At 38.7% G+C, this 22,431-nt stretch overlaps 1 protein-coding gene across 3 annotated transcripts in view; it reads left to right on the top strand.

Moving 5' to 3' along the window:
* The window catches only part of skic3 (SKI3 subunit of superkiller complex), a 244,054-nt gene that overhangs the window by 79,169 nt on the left and 142,454 nt on the right, over positions 1–22,431 (top strand). For all 3 annotated transcript variants that reach the window (XR_012365143.1, XM_073860218.1, XM_073860219.1), the window contains exons 12-13: positions 6,762–6,848; positions 6,943–7,046. Coding sequence is in view for 2 of the 3 variants with exons in the window: in XM_073860218.1 (XP_073716319.1) it covers positions 6,762–6,848; positions 6,943–7,046 (191 nt within the window). In the remaining variant the exon portion in view is untranslated. The remainder of the gene's footprint in view (positions 1–6,761; positions 6,849–6,942; positions 7,047–22,431) is intronic.

The following is a 22,431-nucleotide window of genomic DNA, read 5'->3' as shown; positions in this document are numbered from 1 at the left end:
CTTTCTAAAGATTGAATTAACGTTCTAAAGGATTAACGTTACCTTAGTGCAAGAGAGAGAGCGAGTGAGCGAACGAACGAGAGAGAGAGCAACGCGACGGTTCGCTTTCAAGTAAGTTATGTTGTTTAATATGTTTCTCTGAAGTTTATATAAATGAACACGATGATTAATGCACTGTACGAGACAGAGTGAGTGAACAACACGTATTCACTATCATACACAATAAGTAAATATGTTGTTTAATGTTTCTCTGAAGTTTCAAATGAATGAGGAGTTACAAAATAGATGAGAGACTGACAGAAACGCGAATGTGTTCAATATGTGTGCACAATAAACTTAAACATGTCATTTGATCTGTTTCTCTGAAGTTTAAGCATTAAACGTGTTGTTTTATTACAGATCATTTAAATGTGCTCGTGTGGTTTGGTCAAAAAGTAAACTTCTGAGTGTTTGTGGACGTGTATTTTATTGTAACATGCTGAAAATCATTGTGCCTGTTTAAAACAAGTGCAGCATGATACCTAAAAGTCTTTATTTTTATTCCACAATGTTCCCCATCTGCTGATAAACATGTATTTAGTATGCATAAAACAGATAATTGACTTTTTAAACTTGTTCAAATATATAATGCTTAACATCGCTCACTAACTTCTTTCGTGAGAGAATCTCCCTCGATGCTTTGTCAGCTCTACAGCGGGAGCGCTTGAGACTCCGCCCACCTGAGCAGCTCGTTTGGATTTAAAGGGATACACACAAAACGGTGCATTTTTGCTCAGCCCCATAAAGTGCCTATTTTAACATGCCACAATAAATTACCTATATGGTATTTTGAGCTAAAACTTCACATATGTACTCAAGGGACATCAAAGATTTATTTAATATCTTAAAAACGTCTTCTGGAATGTCCCCTTTAAAAACAACACATTAGTGTTGATTCTGGGACAACACACTAACTGCGTCGTCCTGGAATCCACCCATCTCTGTGTTATTATTGAAACAACACATTTTGTGTTACTTTTAGCACAACGTGTGTTATACTTGAACACAAAATCAAGACAAAATGACTCATAATGTGTTAAAATTACACATAATGTGTTAAAAGCTTACAGCACAATGATGTGTATAAAATTAACACATCCTTTCTAAGAGTGTATACTAAAATCCATGTAAAAAATTACTTCTTAATGTTCTCAGGTCAAATATTTATATGTGATTAAAATGCGATTAATTTAGATTAATTAATTACAAAGCCTCTAATTAATTAGATTAATTTTTTTAATCGAGTCCCGGCCCTAGTTCTTACCTTAACTAAGAATTGTTGACACATCCCTCCATCATCTGTGTGCGTGCACGTAAGCGCTGGAGCGCGCTGCGACGCTTCGATGGCGTTTGGCTTGGCCCCATTCATTCAATGCTACCATTTAGAGATAAAGTTAGAAGTGACCAAACACATCAACGTTTTTCCTATTTAAGACGAATAGTTATACGAGCAAGTTTGGTGGTGCAAAATAAAACGTAGCGCTTTTCTAAGCGGATTTAAAAGAGGAACTATATTTATGGCGTAATAGCACCTTTGGGAGTAATTCGACTTGGCGCAGTAACACCCTCCCTCTCCCATTATGAGAGGGAGAAGGGGAGCGGACTTTTCAGGCGAGTCGAAGTACTCCCAAAGTGCTATTACGCCATAAATTATAGTTCCTCTTTTAAATCCGTTTAGAAAAGCGCTACGTTTTATTTTGTGCCACCAAACTTGCTCGTGTGGCTGCTCGTCTTGAATGGGAGGGGCGTTGATGTGTTTGGTCGCTTCTAGCTTTGTCTCTGATTGGTGGCATTGAATGGATGGGGCTAAGCTATATATATCGTCCCTGTCCGATGAAATCCACGTATGTCCGATGAAATCCACGTAAAGTAACTGTCTAGCATTGGTGTTATTTACGCTGGGGATGTCCCCACCACTTTTTGAAAGCATTTGGTTAAAAAGCTCTGAAAAATCAAGCGATGCTTAAGACTGGTTTTGTGGTCTAGTGTCACATATGTAGCGTTGTATGCTTATGGTGTGTTTTCTTGTACATGTGTAATGAAATTCATTATAATCATTGACTAAAAGCGCTGCTGTTTTCTACGGTATGGTGCTTTGGCACTGTTCGGTTGAGCTGGTGTTGCAGGGACTGTTACATGTGTGCAGTCGACATTGTTGAGGGTTTTATGCTGAGTATTTTCTTGTTGTTGACTAGCCTAACGTAACGCTATGCCCATTTTTGATGCGCCGTTATTCAATATTTTTCCCGTCCTGCAGTAATGTTTTTATCTGATCTTTTATCCCCACAACTTTTCAACACAAACTGACGCCCCTGCTGTGTAGCATTACCATGTCAGTGTATTGATTCATTGTCCCTTCATAGTTTGCAAGAGACATTTAATAAATGTATAATTAATATTAAATAAAGTAAGCGTATTTAACTAAGACGTAGGCTATTTAATGAACTGAGCGTTGTTGTAAACCTTTTTAGCGAAGACCAGGAGACTTGGATTTCCTCGAGCAGTAGTCTTTATTGCACAAAGCGTTCTTGGAATCAGAGCATAGAGCTCGGGGTGCTGCAGTAACCAAGTCTGACTTTAGGTATACATGCATTACATTTAAAGCCATTCGAAGGGGGCAGTCCCTTCAGATTGAAACAAAGCCTTTAGATTACAATATAAACATGAAAGAGAGGTTACAGTCAGGCAAGAAAGGACAGCTGTAAAACACATTCCTGATCATCCCCCTTTGGTCAGATAACCATTACAGCAGGAAGGGGGTCTGTGTAAACACATCCCAGATCATCCCCCTTTGAGTAGATAACAAATGGTCAATATGCCCTATTGAAATAAAGGCATGCATTCCAGCTAAATAGCTTTCATTAACTTGCTGTTTCTTTCATATTTAGGTGAACAGATACATATGATAATAATTCAAATTATATTTCAACAATTCCCCCTTTGAGAGTTCTAAATAACTCTCACATAATTTAATTCTAAAACTTCTTAAGTCCATTCTTTGACATATGTTGGTTAACATAATGTCCCATCTTCTAGTCTTGTAACATTGGAAGTTACAGTCAAATTTGACCATGTGTAAATTGGCACAGAATATCATGATTCTGTTTTTTTTTTCTGGAACCAAAACTGTATACTGAAAGTTCTGCAGTCCTTGAATGTAGATTAGCTGTGTTCCACTGTTTACTGTTTCGGCTGTTTGATGTGGATTGAATTGCAAACTTCAGGATCCCTACAGAGATGCCTTATTTGTCCAATGTGGCAGTTTTCCATTAATGTCTGTATATGATTCACGCTAGGCTGTTGATGAGGAGGTGACAGTCATGCATTTGGCATTGTCCTGTATCTGCAACACAAACAGAAAGACACAAAAGAGCAGTATTCCATTCAAAACATTTTAAATTTGAACATCTTGTGATCGTATAGTTTTAACTTCCTTGTGATCGTATAGCATTAACATCATTGTGATCGTATAGATTTTTATAATCTTCCATTAAAATGTCATTGATCGTATAGTGTTTTTTTTTACCATAGTCTGTTTAGTTTGACACCTAAGGACCAGGTGAGGTGAGGATGAACTACATGAGGGGAAAAACCTATGAGGGGAATCTTCACCACAGGGTTTGGCCCCCGACGCTTATTGCATTCGGTTCTGCCCTGGGCTCCTCATTGGTCCGTGTGTCCTAGTCTGTCCCTATCAACTATCAAAATCTTAAATTTTAAATAAACTCATCCCCCCCTTTAAACTGTAAAATAAAAATTCTTAAACAACAACAACAAAATCCTCTAAAGAAACATCAGTCATAGTAGATTTCATCCTTGTAAAATTTAATACAACAATAACCTCTCTCAGCCTTAATGATTAGACCCTTAGCAAGTTGCCCCACAGATTAGCTGTAGACGAGAGGGGCTGCTTCAGTACTGTAAGCAGGCTCTGTAAGAGCTGAGAAACACTGTTAATTTCTCCAAGTATCTTTTTGCCTCTCCTACACTCTTTTATATAATGCCCTTGCTTCCCGCAGTAGTGACATTTGATTTCCCTCCTAAGACATTTATTTGGCCCACTTTCTTTGTTAGCCTTATTCAGCAATGCTGCTGCTATTTTGACATTTGTCTTAACATCAGAATCTCGTTCCCATATGGTTAATCTGTCCAAATTGCCTCTTAGAGTTGAATTAGACCATGTTAGGTCTAGGAAGGGCAGAGCATTTCTGTATTCAGATGAAAGGCCATCAAACCATGAACGGACTAGTGGTCCCTTATCGTCTAATGCATCTTCAGGATTATTTGCTATCCCACTGTATGCTCCAGCTGACTGACAAAACCTTTCTGTGTATTCACTCACAGTTTCATTCTTTCTTTGCACACAACTAGTGATCTTAGTCCAATCAACCTTTGGTCCAACAATGTCCCTCAGTATGGCTAACACTCCTTCTCTTAACCCATCTTTATTTGCATCCTGTAGCTCATAACTTTTAACAGCAGTTTCAAAGGTACTGAATTCTGATTCAGACAAAATTTGTGACATAAGCTGCATGATGTTAGCTAAAGACAAGTCATACAAACGAATTTTTCTGGACAATGCTCCTCTGAACTCAGAAAAATTAGCATGTGCTGATGGCAAACTCTCAGCAAGTCTATCTATTGTTTCTGGAGCTACATCTTGTAGCTGAACTACTGACATTGAAGGAAATGCAGTTCCAACATTTTCACTTTGAGCCCTTTTCCTTGCTCCACACACCTTAACTGAATCACATGCTTTCTCACTTGTATTATTTCTGTGATTAACACAAACACTGTGTTTCTGTCTAACAGACTGTAAGTCAGGATGGACATCTGAGTGTTGTTTCTGATTGTCTTCTAGTGAAGACATGTCATGGCCTATCTTCTCATTTGGAGAGATAGCATGAGAACACATATCTTGAATTTTCTTCTCTAGTTTTGCAATACACTCAGTTTGCTTAGCAGCTAAAGCCAAACTGTATTCTCTGTAACAGTAGATAATGCCTTTTGTGTTGTTCTTTCTAACACAGGCCCCCAAAACTTTCTTACACTCTTCAAGAGTCCACGTCCTATCGGGATCAATATCAAATTTCTGTGTTAGATTTTGTCTAACTGATTCTGTCACAAAAGAATCCATGTGATTATTCAGGATTAAGCTAAACTCATTGTCTGACCATAAAGGGGTTGCAAGTCCACCTTTCTCAGTTGTGGGAATCAGTCTAGGATGCCTTTTAACCATTTTTACCTTTAAGTGGATTTCTTTTAACAGACAACCACTGTTGTTAATCTCCCCCACAAATTAGAAGATAGCCCAAATTCTTTTCTTAAACAGAGGATGACCTATTTGCTCTTATTCATCTGTAGCCTTCTCTGATACACAAAAGATACACCGAGCTTCTTCTCTGACCAAGCAGAGGATAACCAAACTTCTTCTCTGCCTGAAACAGAGGATAACCAAAATTTCTTCTCTGATAAACAGAGGATAACACAAATTCTTCTCTGCCTAAACAGAGGGTAAACCAACATTTGTTAACAGAACCCTGCAGCTGTTTGTTAACACTTCACCACATGTACTGGTCTGTAGAGGTTCTTTTGATAGAGTGACACTCACCAAATTAAAGTTGAGCTGAAAAAATCAGTCTGGAGTGATGTTTGTAGATATTTGGTGAAATGAGAAGCTCTATCCGGGTCACGGCACCATCTGTTGGAAACTTTTTTAGCGAAGACCAGGAGACTTGGATTTCCTCGAGCAGTAGTCTTTATTGCAGAAAGCGTTCTTGGAATCAGAGCATAGAGCTCGGGGTGCTGCAGTAACCAAGTCTGACTTTGGGTATACATGCATTACATTTAAAGCCATTCGAAGGGGGCAGTCCCTTCAGATTGAAACAAAGCCTTTAGATTACAATATAAACATGAAAGAGAGGTTACAGTCAGGCAAGAAAGGACAGCTGTAAAACACATTCCTGATCATCCCCCTTTGGTCAGATAACCATTACAGCAGGAAGGGGGTCTGTGTAAACGCATCCCAGATCATCCCCCCTTGAGTAGATAACAAATGGTCAATATGCCCTATTGAAATAAAGGCATGCATTCCAGCTAAATAGCTTTCATTAACTTGCTGTTTCTTTCATATTTAGGTGAACAGATACATATGATAATAATTCAAATTATATTTCAACAGCGTATTCATCTGTCAATACGAAACGCGACTTGGCCATTCTAATTAATGATCGGAAGAACGCGTATCCCTCACAGTTACTGTAAAATATGCACGCATGTCCATTTAAACTCAATTTTGGTCAAATGTGGATTATATCATTACACTGGCAAGAATATGGTTACATGTAAATATGCCGTACCAAGTATGACAACGCTACATCCAACTGCTTTTGATATACGGTGTTTTTTTTTCACTTTTTGAAAAGTAACTGTTTTGGACATACGTGAGTTTCATCGGGCAGCGACGATATATATGTGTATGTGTGTATGTGTGTATGTATGTATGTATGTATGTATGTATTTATATATGTATATGTATATGTGTATATATATATATATATGTGTGTGTGTGTGTGTGTATGTGATATATATATATGTGTGTGTGTATATGTATGTATATATATATATATATATATATATATATATATATATATATATATATATATATATATATATATATATATATATAAAACATTTTTCTTAATTTATTTCTCTAATTTTAGATTTCAAATGTCAGTAAGGACCCAGTGCTTTTAGCTTTACAAGGAAGAGCTCTTCTGCAAAAAGATTATCGTGAGGAAGCATTTCAGGTGAAAACTTCTCCATCATTATAACCACATTTATCTTTGTGGGGATTTTTATGTAAAACATCTTCATAAACATATGTAAAATAACTTCTTGCAGGTTTCTTTGGAGCTGCTGAGCTCTCACCCAGGATTTGTGGAGGGTCTCACGCTTAAAGGACTAATTCATGTTGCACAAAACGAACACAATCAGGCTGAGGAGAGGTTTGAATACCCCCCACATATACATCTCCGTAAATTTTGGAACAGAAGCACATTTTTTGTTGTTTTGGCTGTTTGCCAAGGTTTGTTCCAGTTGCAGAAATATAGTGAGTATGGGCTTGAAGTCCACTCTCAGTTTTATTTGGAGGGTATTCACATCCAATTTAGATTAATGGTTGGGGATTTGCAGCCATTTAAAAAGTAACTCCCTCTTTTTAAAAAGGCCAAAAGTAATGGGACAGTTGTCTTAATAACGGTTTTATACAAGTATGAGCTATTTGTTAAACCATTTGAAGCATGTTAAAGATCTGGAGTTGATTTTAAATGTGGCATTTGCATTTGGAAGCTGTGGCTGTGAACCCAAATCCTGCGGTTCAGGGAGATCTCCATGCATGTGCTACAGACCATATTTAGGTTTCAAAAACACAACAAATCCATCAGAGAGATGGCATGAACCTTAAGAGTGACCAGATCAACATTCTGACTAAAAACACACTTGTGAGCTCAGCAGCATAAAAATCTGGTACGTCTATATAGGATAGCATTGGTGGATGATCGCATTATCCTCTCATGACTGACTTTTTTAGGAGTCTAATCTGCCCTTACTAATATTGAAGCTTTTTTATTATTGAAGCTTTTATTTTAGACCAACAGTGACCAACAGTTCCTGAAGATACAAATGAACATCAGATAACTGGCATTTCCAAAGTCTTTATACAAGCAATGCTAAGAAACTTACATAAACGTCATGTGGCACATGTTACCATGTAACTTTAAGTTCAAAAAGTGTGAATGTCTTTCCACTTCATAGTTTTATACTGATGAGAGTGATGCAGACCTGTAAGAGAGTTATAAACAGCTGTTAGCATATATTGTCCACAGAAATACCACATAAGCTTACATACATAACTGATGGGTAAATATCACTGATAACCAATGTTCCCTTTAATTTTTTTCAGCACTGAGCAAATTCTTTTTTTTCTGAGCGCACATTTCGGTACTGTGAGCAATTCGCAACCACACGACCTGCCGAAAATGACCACGAGCCTGCGTTAACCATAGGAGATTCAAAGAGATGACAGTGTAGCGTGTAACGGGGTTTAGTGTATACACACGTATAATGTTCAATGTGGGCCTGTGTATAAATCCCAATACATGTAATTAACACTCTCTTTGAATTTACCAGGTACCTTGGTTTAGCAGATTGAACCGTTCAACTCAAGCTGAAAATCAGTTCTCATATACTACAGTGCAAATAAATAAATAAATAAATAAAATACTTGTAAAAGTGTAACACTGTTTCATTTTGTTTGTAATCCAAATTCTTGATTCACTTAACTCATTCACCGCCAGCCTTTCTGAGAAAAGTTGCCCACCTGCATTTATGTGATTTTAACAAAAGTTTCACAAAATTCCTTGCAGGAAAAATTATCTTCTATAAATATATAAACATACAAATTATATCAAATTAAAGAACACACCCTCTGCTTTCAAACAAACAACAAACAAACAAACAAAATGGGGAAAAAACGTTTCATTATATATTTACTTTTTCCACTTAATTTGACCTATATGAAATATGGATATTTCTCTTCAAAAATACAACATTTTGAGCAAAAAGCTTAAAAAAATGCGTTTTTGTAAAGGAATTTATGTTAGAGATCAGACTCAGAATGACTATCAAACATAAAGGCAGTTCAAAATGATTTAAATCTTTTTAACTTCCGTTTTTGATAAATTGGCGCCATCTAGTGGATAAAAGCGGTATTACACTTTCACTTTGAAATTCGTCCAGAAAGGCATGTTTATTAGTTAAATATTAACTCATAATTGACGAGATAACTCGTCAATGGCGGTGAATGAGTTAAATGACTCAGTTGGGTTGAATTCATGAATCAATTGATTCGGTTCAAAGGACCGTTTGTTCCTTTAAATAGTTCAAATAGTTCAGTTCAAAGTCAGTGTCCTTTGAAGAAAATCCAAGAAAATACGGAAAATGAAGTTTCAGCGAATTCACGTCCTTGTAGTTGTCCGAAACAAAAAGAAAAAAATATCCTCCTACCAGTTCTGATGAGTTCAAAGCACAGTTCTGGTTGGCTCGCCTTTTTGTATACACCTTTAGTATATACTTAATTGTCTCGCGTGTCCAAGATGGAGCAGGAGAACTTCACACATGTTCGCAATTCTCACAAAAAACCCAGCCTTGTAAAAACACAAGGCAGAACAGTAATTAATCTTCAATTCAACAGATTTATCAATAAGCATCATGTAAACATTTCAAATAACAACATAACTCAGGGTTTCAACCACTGATATAGATCAGTGGTTTCAACACTTATTGAAGATATTGACACTTAAAATGTTATTTTTTAATCACATTTACTTACTTGACTGTTAACTTTCAAATGTAAATAAGTTAGCTTCGGCTCGTTCGTTATATACCAACGGCCAATGTAAACAAACTAATAAAACTCATTGTTTGCCGCCAAATTTGCAACACTTATGCCATAATGTCAAGTTAATATTTAGAATATAACTCAACAAAGCATAAATTTTAACTTCTTATTTAAAAGAAGAAGTTCATTCGCAGTGTTTTGATGCTCTGTGATTCTGCATCTGCCTCCGTTCTAATTCTCTATTTTGCTCTCTTCTCACTCTAGCGACATCTTTTCCAAGTTATCGCATCACTTCAGGAATCCAATAATTTGTTTTAAATCACTGTTTTGAATCACCTTTTCCTCTTAATAAATAATTTATTTTCTTGAAATCGCCCCGTGCAAGCTGCTCATCTGACTAGCTCTCACTCTGTGCTCGTGCTGGCACCTGTGTAAACTGAATGCGCTGCTACCACTGGCTCATAAAAGTGTCTGTCACCGTAGCAAGATCAGCGATTGGTTGAAAGTTTCTTCTCCTTCTAGAACACTCGCTTTCTCTCTCTCTTAATTCTTTTACAACAGCAAATGCATCAATGTTTATGTGCGGTCTGAAAAATGTGCGCGGTCTGACAAATCTATTGCGCGGCCACTTTGACAGGCCTGCGCGGCCGCGCGCGCGCAGCTTAGAGGGAACATTGCTGATAACGCTAAATACAGATAAACTATCATGTACAATGTACATAAACTACATTCAGAACATCTCAGATAAACATCTTCAGTGATTAGTTATATAGACCGTTCTGCAAATACTGGTCCAGATAGAACTTCATCATGTTTTAGTTTTTTAACACTACATAAACATTGAGATAAAATACAGCCAACAGAACATAGAAATGAATCAAAAAGTTAAACATCTTTAAGATATATGTGAGATAAAGAAAACTGTTAACTTACAAACTGAAACAGAAAGTGTTTCTGAAGCATTGTTGTTTACATTTTCAGATGCTCATCGACTGATTGTTAGAATATTCTGTTTTCAACAATGTTTTAATGCGTTGTAATGCGTTTAATGTGTTTCTGTAAGCGCATATAAATGGTTTAAAAAGGGCACATATGGCATCGCGTGCACGAGTACTCGTGCGTAATCAATTGCGTTGCATGTAAACAATATATGGAATCATATACAGCACACACTTAAAACATCCTGCATTGCAGCCTTACTTAAAGTTCCCATGTGTCGTAAACCTTTTTAGCGAAGACCAGGAGACTTGGATTTCCTCGAGCAGTAGTCTTTATTGCAGAAAGCGATCTTCAAATCAGAGCATAGAGCTCGGGGCGCTGCAGTCACCAAGTCTGACTTACAGTAGCCCTACATTGCATATACACATTTTAGGGGGCAGTCCCCTAAATGGAATACAAAGCACTCAACTTTAAACAAAGCATGTAAATTCAGTCAAGGAATCAGCCCATTACCAGAATTGCTTCAGCCCTAATCTCTTCAGCATAACAGTATCATTCAAATGCATAGGTGCTAATCCAATCATCCTTACTGTATCGCCCATACCTTCAAATGCATAGAGATAAAGGCACAGTTGTGCCTTGAGCTTAGCAATCACCTTTAACTTGGTACCCTACCCAATGGTCAGGAAGAGCATAAAGACAAAAGGTTAATGTCTTAACCACCTGGGCTGCCTGACTTGATTGTAGAATGTCATAATCTTTACCTCAAGATGTAAAACACAGTTCAGTTTAAATACTATTACATTGGAACCTAGATATAACATTTTATAAATTTGTAATCCTACAGTTCCCCCTTTGAGAGTTCTAATAACTCTCACAAAATACAATTTAAGACACTAAAAGTTCATCCTTGTAACCTGTGATTGCAACAGGCACAGGTTCTGTGTGGATTGTCTGTAGTGACGAACTGCATGCTGACACAGAAACAAACATGCAGCTAGAGTCTGTGAAGTTCCTACGGGTAATAGTCTTTTTTGGTTGGAACTGTCATCTCCTTGATATGAGCATGGGTTGTTTGTTGAACTAAACATTTACCAACAGGTTTCCAAACCATAAAGAATTGTCTTCAGTCATCTGGTGTAATTTTGCTTGATCATGCTGAGAGATGACTTAAGTTCCCGTATTTGTTTCTCTGCGTTGTGTATTTTTTCTTCGTGACTGTTGGCTTGGCAGTGGGTCTCATTGTCTTTAGAGGTTGTGGCTTCATACAGTTAAGGAGGTTGGTGTGTATGGATCTTGGGACAGCCATCAAGGGATATCTGCACAAAGAAAGAAAGAAAACAAAAGACGGAAGAGCAGTATTTGTTGTAAAAAAAAACTGTTCAGTCCGAGTCTGGTATTATTGTTCCTTCTTTCCCTATTTCTTAATTCCTGTGACACCTAAAGAACAGTGAGGTAAGGAAGGACTAGTGGAATGGGTAAGGCCTATGAGGGAGTCTTCACCGCAGGGTTGGCCCCCGAAGCCTATTGCATTCGGATCTTCCCTGGGCTCCTCACTGGTCTGTGTGTCCTAGTTTGTCCCTGTCAACATGAGCACTATCAACATCTTAGATTGTAAATAAGCTCATCCCCCTTTTAAACTGTAAAAAAATCCCTAAAAACCTCTAAGAAAAATCAGTCATAGTAGACGTCATAAGACAGTATAAATTACTGACTTTGGCTAAAGACATTTAGGGCTGTGAGAGTAAACTATTCTTTTTAAGAGGTGGTAGTAAGTGATTTTCAGTTTAAATCACGATTGCAGTCCCAGCCACGCTTATACATAAAAGGAAAAATTGCAACTTTTTTGTTGCATGAATCTTTACAAAAGAGTCTTTCATCCTTGTAAATTTCAATACAGCAATAAGCTCTCACAGCCTTAATGTTTAGACTTTTAGCAAGTTGCCCCACAGATTGGGTGTAGAGGGGAGGGGCTGCTTCAGTATTGTAAGGAGACTCTGTAAGAGCTGAGAAACACTGTTAATTTCTCCAAGTATCTTTTTACCTCTCCTACACTCTTTTAAATAATGCCCTTGCTTCCCGCAGTAGTGACATTTGATGTCCCTCCTATGACATTTATTTTCTTGATTTCTTGTGCAAAATTTAGCTGCTGCTACTCTTACTTTTGCCTTAACATCATCATCTCTTTCCCATGTAGCTAAACTGTCTAGGTTACTTCTGAGTTTTGTTAGACCAAGTTAGATCTAGGAATGGTAAGGCTTTTCTGTACTCGGCTACAAGGCCGTCTGACCAGATGCGGACTAGAGGTCCCTTGTCCTCTAGCACATTTTCAGGATCATCAAGTATTCCACTGTAAGGTACAGCTGCCTGACAAAACCTTTTAGTGTATTCACTCACAGTTTCTTCATTCATTTGTACACAGTTAGTGATTCTGGACCAGTCGATTTTGGGTCCTATGATATTCTTTAGAATCTTTAAAACACCTTCTCTTAAATCGCTTTTACTGGCATGTTGTAGTTCAGAAGTAACAGCGGATTCATAACTGTTGAATTCAGATTCAGTTAGAATTTGTGACATTAGCTGTGTTACTTCTGCTAACGACATGTCATAGAGACGCATTTTGCCGATCAATGCTCTTCTAAATTCACAAAAATGTGTGCGCGCTGAGGGTAAGTTCTGAGATAATCTCTCTATATCTTTAGGTCCTAGTGCTTCTGTAACAGTTTTTACTTGGACAACAGAAGAGTTAAGAGGAACACTTTTAACTCCCTCAATTCCCTGAGTTCTTCTTCTAGCGCCACATACCTTCACTGAGTTTATAGGCACATCATCTACTGATTGGATGGCTACATCTGTTTCAAAGAAAGTTTGTAAGTCAGGATAATTCATATCAGGCTGACTAACTTCTTCCATATCAGTTTTTACTGTAGCTTTGTTGCGGTTCAATTTCTTAGTCAAATAGGATACTCTAGCACGGAGTTCTTTGTTTTGTTCCTTTAGTTCTGATTTACGCTGAAGCTGTTGTGTAGCTAGCGTTAAACCAAATTCTCTGTGGCAGCAGATAATGCCTTTCACATGGTTCTTGCAAATACATGCTCCTAATACTCTTTTACACTCATCTACAGATCAAGTCTTGTCTGGATGGATTTCATACTTCTGAGTTGGCTCTTGTCTAACTTTCTTAGTGACTATAAGGTCCATTTGCACTCCTAAAAGTGATTTGAATTCGCTATCTGACCACAAAGGTGTCGCAAGACCACCTTCTTCAGTTGTGGGAGTCAGTCTATGATGCCTTTTAACCATTTTTCTTTATACTGATTCAGATAATCACTGTTGTTAACCTTCCTTACACAGTAGAGGATAGCGCAAATTTTTGTTTTGCAAAGCTGAGGATTACCTATTTTCTCATATGCATGTGTTATTATACATCCGTGATAAACAGGTTAAACCAAACTTCCCTGCCTAAACAGAGGATAACCAAACAACTTCTCTGGCTGAACAGAGGATAACCAAACTTCTTCTCTGGCTGAACAGAGGATAACCAAACTTCTTCTCTGGCTGAACAGAGGATAACCAAACATCTTTTCTGGCTGAACAGAGGATAACCAAACAACTTCTCTGGCTGAACAGAGGATAACCAAACTTCTTCTCTGGCTTAACAGAGGATAACTAAACTTCTTCTCTGGCTGAACAGAGGATAACCAAACAACTTCTCTGGCTGAACAGAGGATAACCAAAGTTCTTCTCTGCCTAAACAGAGGATAACACAAATATTAGCACGTTATGCTAATCTTCCCAGCCTAAACAGAGGGTAAACCAACATTTGCTAACAGAAACCTGCAGCTGTTTGTTAACACTTAACCACATGTACTGGTCTGTATAGGTTCTTTTGATAGAGTGACACTCACCAAATCAAAGTTGAGCTGAAAATATCAGTCTAGAGCGATGTTTGTAGATGTTTTTGGTGAAATGAGAAGCTCTATCCGGATCGCGACACCATCTGTTGTAAACCTTTTTAGCGAAGACCAGGAGACTTGGATTTGGTCTTTATTGCAGAAAGCGATCTTCAAATCAGAGCATAGAGCTCGGGGCGCTGCAGTCACCAAGTCTGACTTACAGTAGCCCTAGATTGCATTTATACACATTTTAGGGGGCAGTCCCCTAAATGGAATACAAAGCACTCAACTTTAAACAAAGCATGTAAATTCAGTCAAGGAATCAGCCGTTACCAGAATTGCTTCAGCCCTAATCTCATCAGCATAACAGTATCATTCAAATGCATAGGTGCTAATCCAATCATCCTTACTGTATCGCCCATACCTTCAAATGCATAGAGATGAAGGCACAGTTGTCAGGAAGAGCATAAAGACAAAAGGTTAATGTCTTAACCACCTGGGCTGTCTGACTTGATTGTAGAATGTCATAATCTTTACCTCAAGATGTAAAACACAATGTACATCACTTTTTCAGTTTAAATACTATTACATTGGAACCTAGATATAACATTTTATAAATTTGTAATCCTACACATGAAGTATACAAAAGTGAATTACCGTGTCTTAACTGCTTGACATGTAGAGAGTTATCTGCCATTACGCGAGTAACTTTACACGCGTCCTCGTTTGTAAACAGTGCAAAAGTTTCACAATCAGAAGCATGCAGTCTGCTGAGGTCGCCTATGTAGGCTGAACTGCACAAGCCATAACCATATTACATGATAGCAAATATAAATGAGGATAAATGACTTACTTCAGGAATATTATCCTCCACCAATGCGTCTTCCATTGTTCTGTAATGTTAAAGATGAACGTTTCTTTGCTGTTCCTCATTGTCCAGACATAACTAAAGATCTTCCTCATGCGTGTGTATAATGTTTATCATCCAAGCACAAAGTAAAGTCTTCAAATCTGATAAAACTTTATGCTTTGTTTGGCACTGTTTAAACTGTTTGTCTGTTCATTAACAAGTGAATAGCGGGTACCATCTGTGGGCGTAACCGCATTAGAGATAATGAGCTCAGCCAGGAAAAACTGTACTCTCTTTACTTCAATACAGATTATATAAACAGGCAATATTTGTTTTCGATTATAATTAAAAGTATTTGCAGAGTTTCAATTGATTTTTGTAACATGTTTTGAGAGACAGCTGGCAGAGACAGAAATGTCTAAATGCGCACCCTGTTTATTTGGGCCCGAGCACAGAGGAGCAGGCAGAATGGACTGCATCGAAAGGTGCGAAGCCCGATTGTTTTTCCTCAAATTTATTATTAGGCCCCGAGCACAGAGGAGCAGGCCAGAATCGCCTGCACCGAAAGGTGCGAAGCCCTATTGTTTTTGCTCGAATTATTATTAGGGCCAGAGCACTGAGGAGCAGGCCACAATGGCCTGCTCGAAAGGTGCAAAGCCCTATTGTTTTTACTCGAATTGTTATTGTTTTTGCACAAATTTATTAGAGCCCGAGCACCAAGGAGCAGTCCAGAATGGCCTGCACCGAAAAGTGCGCAGTCCTATTGTTTTCCTTAGGATTATCAGAGCCCGAGGAGCAGGCCAGAAAGGTACAAAGCCCTATTGTTTTTGCTCTAATTAGGGCCCGAGCACCAAGGAGCAAGCCAGAATGCCTGCACCGAAAGGTGCGAAGCCCTATTGTTTTTGCTCATATTTATTTATTTATATATATTTTTTGGGACATTTTAGGTCCCTTAACACGGGGGATTTCAAACCTGTCCTGGAGGAACACTAGTACTACACAATTTGCATGTCTCCCTCATTAGACACACCTGGTTTAAATTTTCAGCTCATTAGTAGAGACTGCAAGACCTGAACTGGGTGTGTAAGATAACTAAATGAGGTGTGTCACAAAGGGGAGGCGTGCAAGATGTGCAGTGCTGGTGGTCCTCCAGGACAGGTTTGAAAACCCCTGCCTTAACATACTCGAACACTCTTGAAATTTGGCACAGACGTCAGAGTCGTCGGCCATTAAGACCGGGCTAAGGCTGGAATACGGGTGTGGCAGAGGGGCTCTGTAGCGCCCCCAGTAATGCAAAAACAAATAGTAGTGCGCAGATCGGGCAAACATGTACGCACATGTACGGAAGTTGGTACGTATATAGATCTCATCGGCCTGAACAACTTTCACACTCAAACCTAATAGCTCCGCCCAACAGAAGGTCGGCCATTTTGGATTGTTTAAAAAATGCATGCGGTAAACTTTTAAATTCTCCTCCTAGGGGATTTATGGGATTGACATAAAACGTGGTGATCATGATGTCGAGACATTGTACTTGTTAAATTGCGAAGGGAATTTTGATATCTCGAAAGGTTCTGCCATGGCGAGGTGACACATTTATGGCGAAATCAGAGAAACAGGAAATGTCTAATATCTAAGGTAAAAAATTTCTTATTGTGATGACACACGGGTTGTTTGTTCGTCTGAAGATTCAGATCACATCGATGTGCCTATTGTGACTCCTGGGTATAGCACCACCACCAGGCGCCAGGAAGTGTGTCAGTCACAAAGGTGTATGCAATGTTCTTTTAAATACTCCTCCTAGGATATTCATGCGATTGACACCAAAAGTGGTCAACATGATGCCAAGACATTGTAGGTGATAAATTGTGAAGGTATTTTTGATATCTCGAACGCTGTTCCCATGGCAACACGTCAAACTTTACTTTCATTTTCAGGCCTATTTAAGCACTTGGTGTGCACTTTGGGTGCCTTAACATGCTCGAAACCTCTTGAAATTTGACACAGACAACAAAGTTGTCCGTCCTTATCACCTGGCAAAGGCTGGAACAAGGGCATGGCAAAAGGGCTTTGTAGTGCCCCCTGTAATGCAAAAACCAACATTGGTGCACAGATCGGAGAAACATGTACGCACATGTACAAGAGTTTGTACTTATTTAGATCTCATCGACCCAAACAACTTTCCCAATCAAACCTATTAGCTTCGCCCAACAGGAAATCATCCATTTTGGATGGTTTTAAAAGTGAATGTGGTGTACTTTAAAAGGGACACAAGGCAGCATTTTTATGTTAATAAATCATCTTCGTAAGTCGGTATATGGTTAAATGACTCATTACCGGACGAATGAAGTCTCTCTCGCCCGCCCCTACCATCTGTAGGAAGAATACCCCACTTGCAACTTCGCTGTATCCGACCCGGTGTCCTTCAGTCTTGCAAAGTCTCAGATATCGCGAGAAGCAGTATCACTTTACAGCAAACAACACAGAGGCAGGCGAGCTAAACACGGCTAGCGATTGTTGCAAATGGCAGAGCCAGGGAAGAAGCATCGAAAACCCTTGACAGAAGGGAAACCTAACTGGATTGGAAATAAGCTGATAAACTTGGTTCCGAGGGGGGAGGGACAACAGTTAGTTTTTACGACAGTGTGTTTGAAAGCATTTACTTTCAGACAATAGGGGGAGCTCGTAGAGAAATATTACGCAGACTTGCCTGGTTTCCCTTTAAATACTCCTCCTAGGGAATTCATGCGATTGACATCAAACGTGGTGAACATGATGCTGAGACATTGGACTTGCTCAATTGCTAAGGGATATTTCTAACGGTTTCTTGATTTGACAAAAACACAAAGATTTGTTGTTATTGTGAAATGTACACAAATTAAAGAAGACCCTTTACAGTTTCGAATGATGTCAAACACGTAAGAGGTTGATTATTAATGATGGAGTATTTTAAGTTGGTTCTGCTATGATGAGGAGAAAACACGTCAAAATGCGGCGCCACGTTTTTGGACCCGAGGGAGCAACCGGATGCTTCCAAATGCCACACCTGGTATCAGCTCCAGACCTTGAACAGGCTTCAGGTGGTTTGACGGAGAGCCCATACCTGTCCCCAAAACAGTTTTAAGTCATCTGTTATATTTCTTTTGGCCTCTTTATAATGGGCAGTTGCATTTTGAATGTTTGTGATTCCTAAGCCCTTCAGACATTCTGAATGTCAATACCCTCCATGAAGTGCTGGGAGTGTGCAGGCCAATATTCACTAAATTACTGTAACTGTAATACATTTTGGTAAACAACTAAAATAACACAGAATGTGCTTCTGTTCCAATATTTATGGGGGTGACTGTAGATCAGGGGTCTCCAACACGTCGCTGTTTGCGAACTACTGGTAGCCTTTGTCTTAATTGCAGGTAGCTCGCTCCTGGGTTTATTTATTTATTTTCTGTGGTTATGACATCAGTAATTTAACATGTATGATCCAAAAACAAACAGATATGTCAGCACAGCTGCGCCGTGGCAACCGGCCGATCCGAGCAACGCTGTGAAGCTGAACACACCTCGATTCGAGGCACTATGGTTAAAAAGGATGACGTGATTTTATGGTTAAAAAGGATCAGATTTTCGGATTCACTTTTGGTAAGACGAGAATACAGTCATCGTCACAAGGTCAATGGGTTATCATCTCATATTTAAACATCAAATGTCAAGAGATACCAGAGAGCCATACAAGCATTTCATCTTGACTGAGAACAGGTGAGAGGACGTCATGACATGGGCTAACAGTAATCGCTAAAATGATAGCAAAAGACTTAAGGCTGCTTAATATTATGAAGCTTGTGCTTTGACTGGGCGTGTTTAAAAGCATGCTGATGATGCGCATCCACAACAGGAGTTAAACTTTTTCTCCAGTATATAACTTAGTTTAAATTTTGCATTTTGTGCAGATGCACGTTGTATAATACATTTATGTTGTATCAAGGCTTAATATCATGTAGAATGCGTCATATAGAAATCTGATCTTTAATAAATTATTTTTTTATCAAAAATGTTGTTTTTTGGAAGAATCCTACCCATATCTAAGAGGTGATAAAAAGTATAAATAAAGACAACATGAAAGTTATTTTGTTTAAAAGGATCTGTTCTTTCATTTGATGTATCGTATGTCTATGTTTAAAGAAAAACTTTTCTGGAAGGTATAAACATTTTGTGAAAAATATGAAAAAAATGCTGGCACTGGCTGGCAACTTGTTTAAAAAATGCTGGCAGGGAAAGAGTTCAAATCACAGTGAGTTAATAGATAGTAGTCTGTTAAAGGGCGTGTTGCAGGTTAACCACCACTGTCGATTAATGGGTACATAAATCACTCAAGATATGTGTATAATTTTTAAAATGTCTCAAAAATGGTCTTAAAGACCACTTTTTTACATTTTTGGTATTAACGGTTTTTTTACGCAATTCTGCGATGACGTCACGTTGGGGAGAAGTGGAGAAAACCTCAGCCAGAGCCATAGAGATAGATGAGACATTTATTGCTGTTTAATACTTACAGTATTGTTCAAAATAATAGCAGTACAATGTGACTAACCAGAATAATCAAGGTTTTTAGTATATTTTTTTATTGCTACGTGGCAAACAAGTTACCAGTAGGTTCAGTAGATTCTCAGAAAACAAATGAGACCCAGCATTCATGATATGCCTGCTCTAGAGGCTGTGCAATTGGGCAATTCGTTGAATTAGTTGAAAGGGGTGTGTTCAAAAAAATAGCAGTGTGGCATTCAATCACTGAGGTCATCAATTTTGTGAAGAAACAGGTGTGAATCAGGTGGCCCCTATTTAAGGATGAAGCCAACACTTGTTGAACATGCATTTGAAAGCTGAGGAAAATGGGTCGTTCAAGACATTGTTCAGAAGAACAGCGTACTTTGGTTAAAAAGTTGATTAGAGAGGGGAAAACCTATAAAGAGGTGCAAAAAATGATAGGCTGTTCAGCTAAAATGATCTCCAATACCTTAAAATGGAGAGCAAAACCAGAGAGACGTGGAAGAAAACGGAAGACAACCATCAAAATGGATAGAAGAATAACCAGAATGGCAAAGGCTCAGCCAATGATCACCTCCAGGATGATCAAAGACAGTCTGGAGTTACCTGTAAGTACTGTGACAGTTAGAAGACGTCTGTGTGAAGCTAATCTATTTTCAAGAATCCCCCGCAAAGTCCCTCTGTTAAAAAAGGCATGTGCAGAAGAGGTTACAATTTGCCAAAGAACACATCAACTGGCCTAAAGAGAAATGGAGGAACATTTTGTGGACTGATGAGAGTAAAATTGTTCTTTTTGGGTCCAAGGGCCACAGGCAGTTTGTGAGACGACCCCCAAACTCTGAATTCAAGCCACAGTACACAGTGAAGACAGTGAAGCATGGAGGTGCAAGCATCATGATATGGGCATGTTTCTCCGACTATGGTGTTGGGCCTATTTATCGCATACCAGGGATCATGGATCAGTTTGCATATGTTAAAATACTTGAAGAGGTCATGTTGCCCTAGGCTGAAGAGGACATGCCCTTGAAATGGTTGTTTCAACAAGACAATGACCCAAAACACACTAGTAAACGGGCAAAGTCTTTGTTCCAAACCAACAAAATTAATGTTTTGGAGTGGCCAGCCCAATCTCCAGACCTTAATCCAATTGAGGACTTGTGGGGTGATATCAAAAATGCTGTTTCTGAAGCAAAACCAAGAAATGTGAATGAATTGTGGAATGTTGTTAAAGAATCATGGAGTGGAATAACAGCTGAGAGGTGCCACAAGTTGGTTGTCTCCATGCCACACAGATGTCAAGCAGTTTTAAAAAACTGTGGTCATACAACTAAATATTAGTTTAGTGATTCACAGGATTGCTAAATCCCAGAAAAAAAAATGTTTGTACAAAATAGTTTTGAGTTTGTACAGTCAAAGGTATACACTGCTTTTTTTTGAACACACCCCTTTCAACTAATTGCCCAATTGCACAGCCTTAAGAGCATGCATATCATGAATGCTGGGTCTTGTTTGTTTTCTGAGAATCTACTGAACCTACTGGTAACTTGTTTGCCACGTAGCAATAAAAAATATACTAAAAACCTTGATTATTCTGGTTAGTCACATTGTACTGCTATTATTTTGAACAATACTGTACGTATTTGGAAATCATATATACATCGTAGGAAATATATAATGTGTTATACTGCAAAGTTACCATGCTAATTATTATTTATGATATATGTGGAGATAAATAAAACTTCGCAAATCTGCTGATTTGATCCATTCATGTCCTGACCACCAGGCTAGAGATTTTTAAACATCCTTAATCCACACTTACTAGTCTATCAAATAATATCTCAAATATATTGTTTTGTGAAATAAAAGGATGCTTTGTTATATTGTTTATGCGATTTATAACGAATCACACGATCATTTTATACGCAGCAGCCGCAGCACACTCGGATCCGACCGCATACATACTGTAATAAACAGGCGTTCGGCGGCTTTTTACATCACGTCAGACTATGCCATTTGAGGAGGAACCGCTCATTGATCACCGTATTTTTATAAATCCTGTACATGTTTGGACCTGCCGAACAGGTTGAGCACTTTTATATACTTTGTTGAGCAGAGAGGCTGCACAGTTTGACCGGTGGGCTGCGGGAACCGGCGCACATCACGCCGCCAGACGGTGTTAACTCGAAATGTATAACTATTATCAGACCGGCCCACCGGGAAAGTCCCGACTCTCCCGATTGCCATTCCGCTACTGGCTGGAAAGTGAGTGCGTTTGGGTCGCTGGTCCCCGCGAACAGATGTGACGTGCCTCACTTAGCTTCCAGGATTAGAGACATGCTGCCAAAACCGTTTGTGCTGAAGATCGCATAAAGTTACACCCATTTCAGGCAGGATCATGGACCCCCTCAAGCCAGCATGCACGAGTATGTTAATTGTTTGTTTACTTCCACTACGAAGATATGCTAACGTTATGCTATCTGGCTGTCTGCCTATCTCTCTATACTAGCCTATCCATCTGTCTGTCTGTCTGTCTGTCTGTCTATCTATCTATGTATTTATCTATAATCTGCGCTATCAGAACTGTACTTTACTCGTCTTTCTATAGTCATTCTCAATGCTCTCAAGGCGGCTTTGGTAAATTCTCTCCCCAGCGTGACATCATACAGTGCGTTGTGGGGGAAAGGAGAATCATTGCAAACCGCTGTACTTTTTCATACTTTTTCAGGTTTTGTGATACCCAACAACATAAAATACAATGGATAACAGTT

This window comes from Misgurnus anguillicaudatus, chromosome 22, assembly GCF_027580225.2.
Source record: "Misgurnus anguillicaudatus chromosome 22, ASM2758022v2, whole genome shotgun sequence".
Lineage (NCBI taxonomy): Eukaryota > Metazoa > Chordata > Actinopteri > Cypriniformes > Cobitidae > Misgurnus > Misgurnus anguillicaudatus.
Note: the sequence above shows the minus strand (reverse complement) of the source record. Positions and strands in the feature narration are given on the sequence as shown.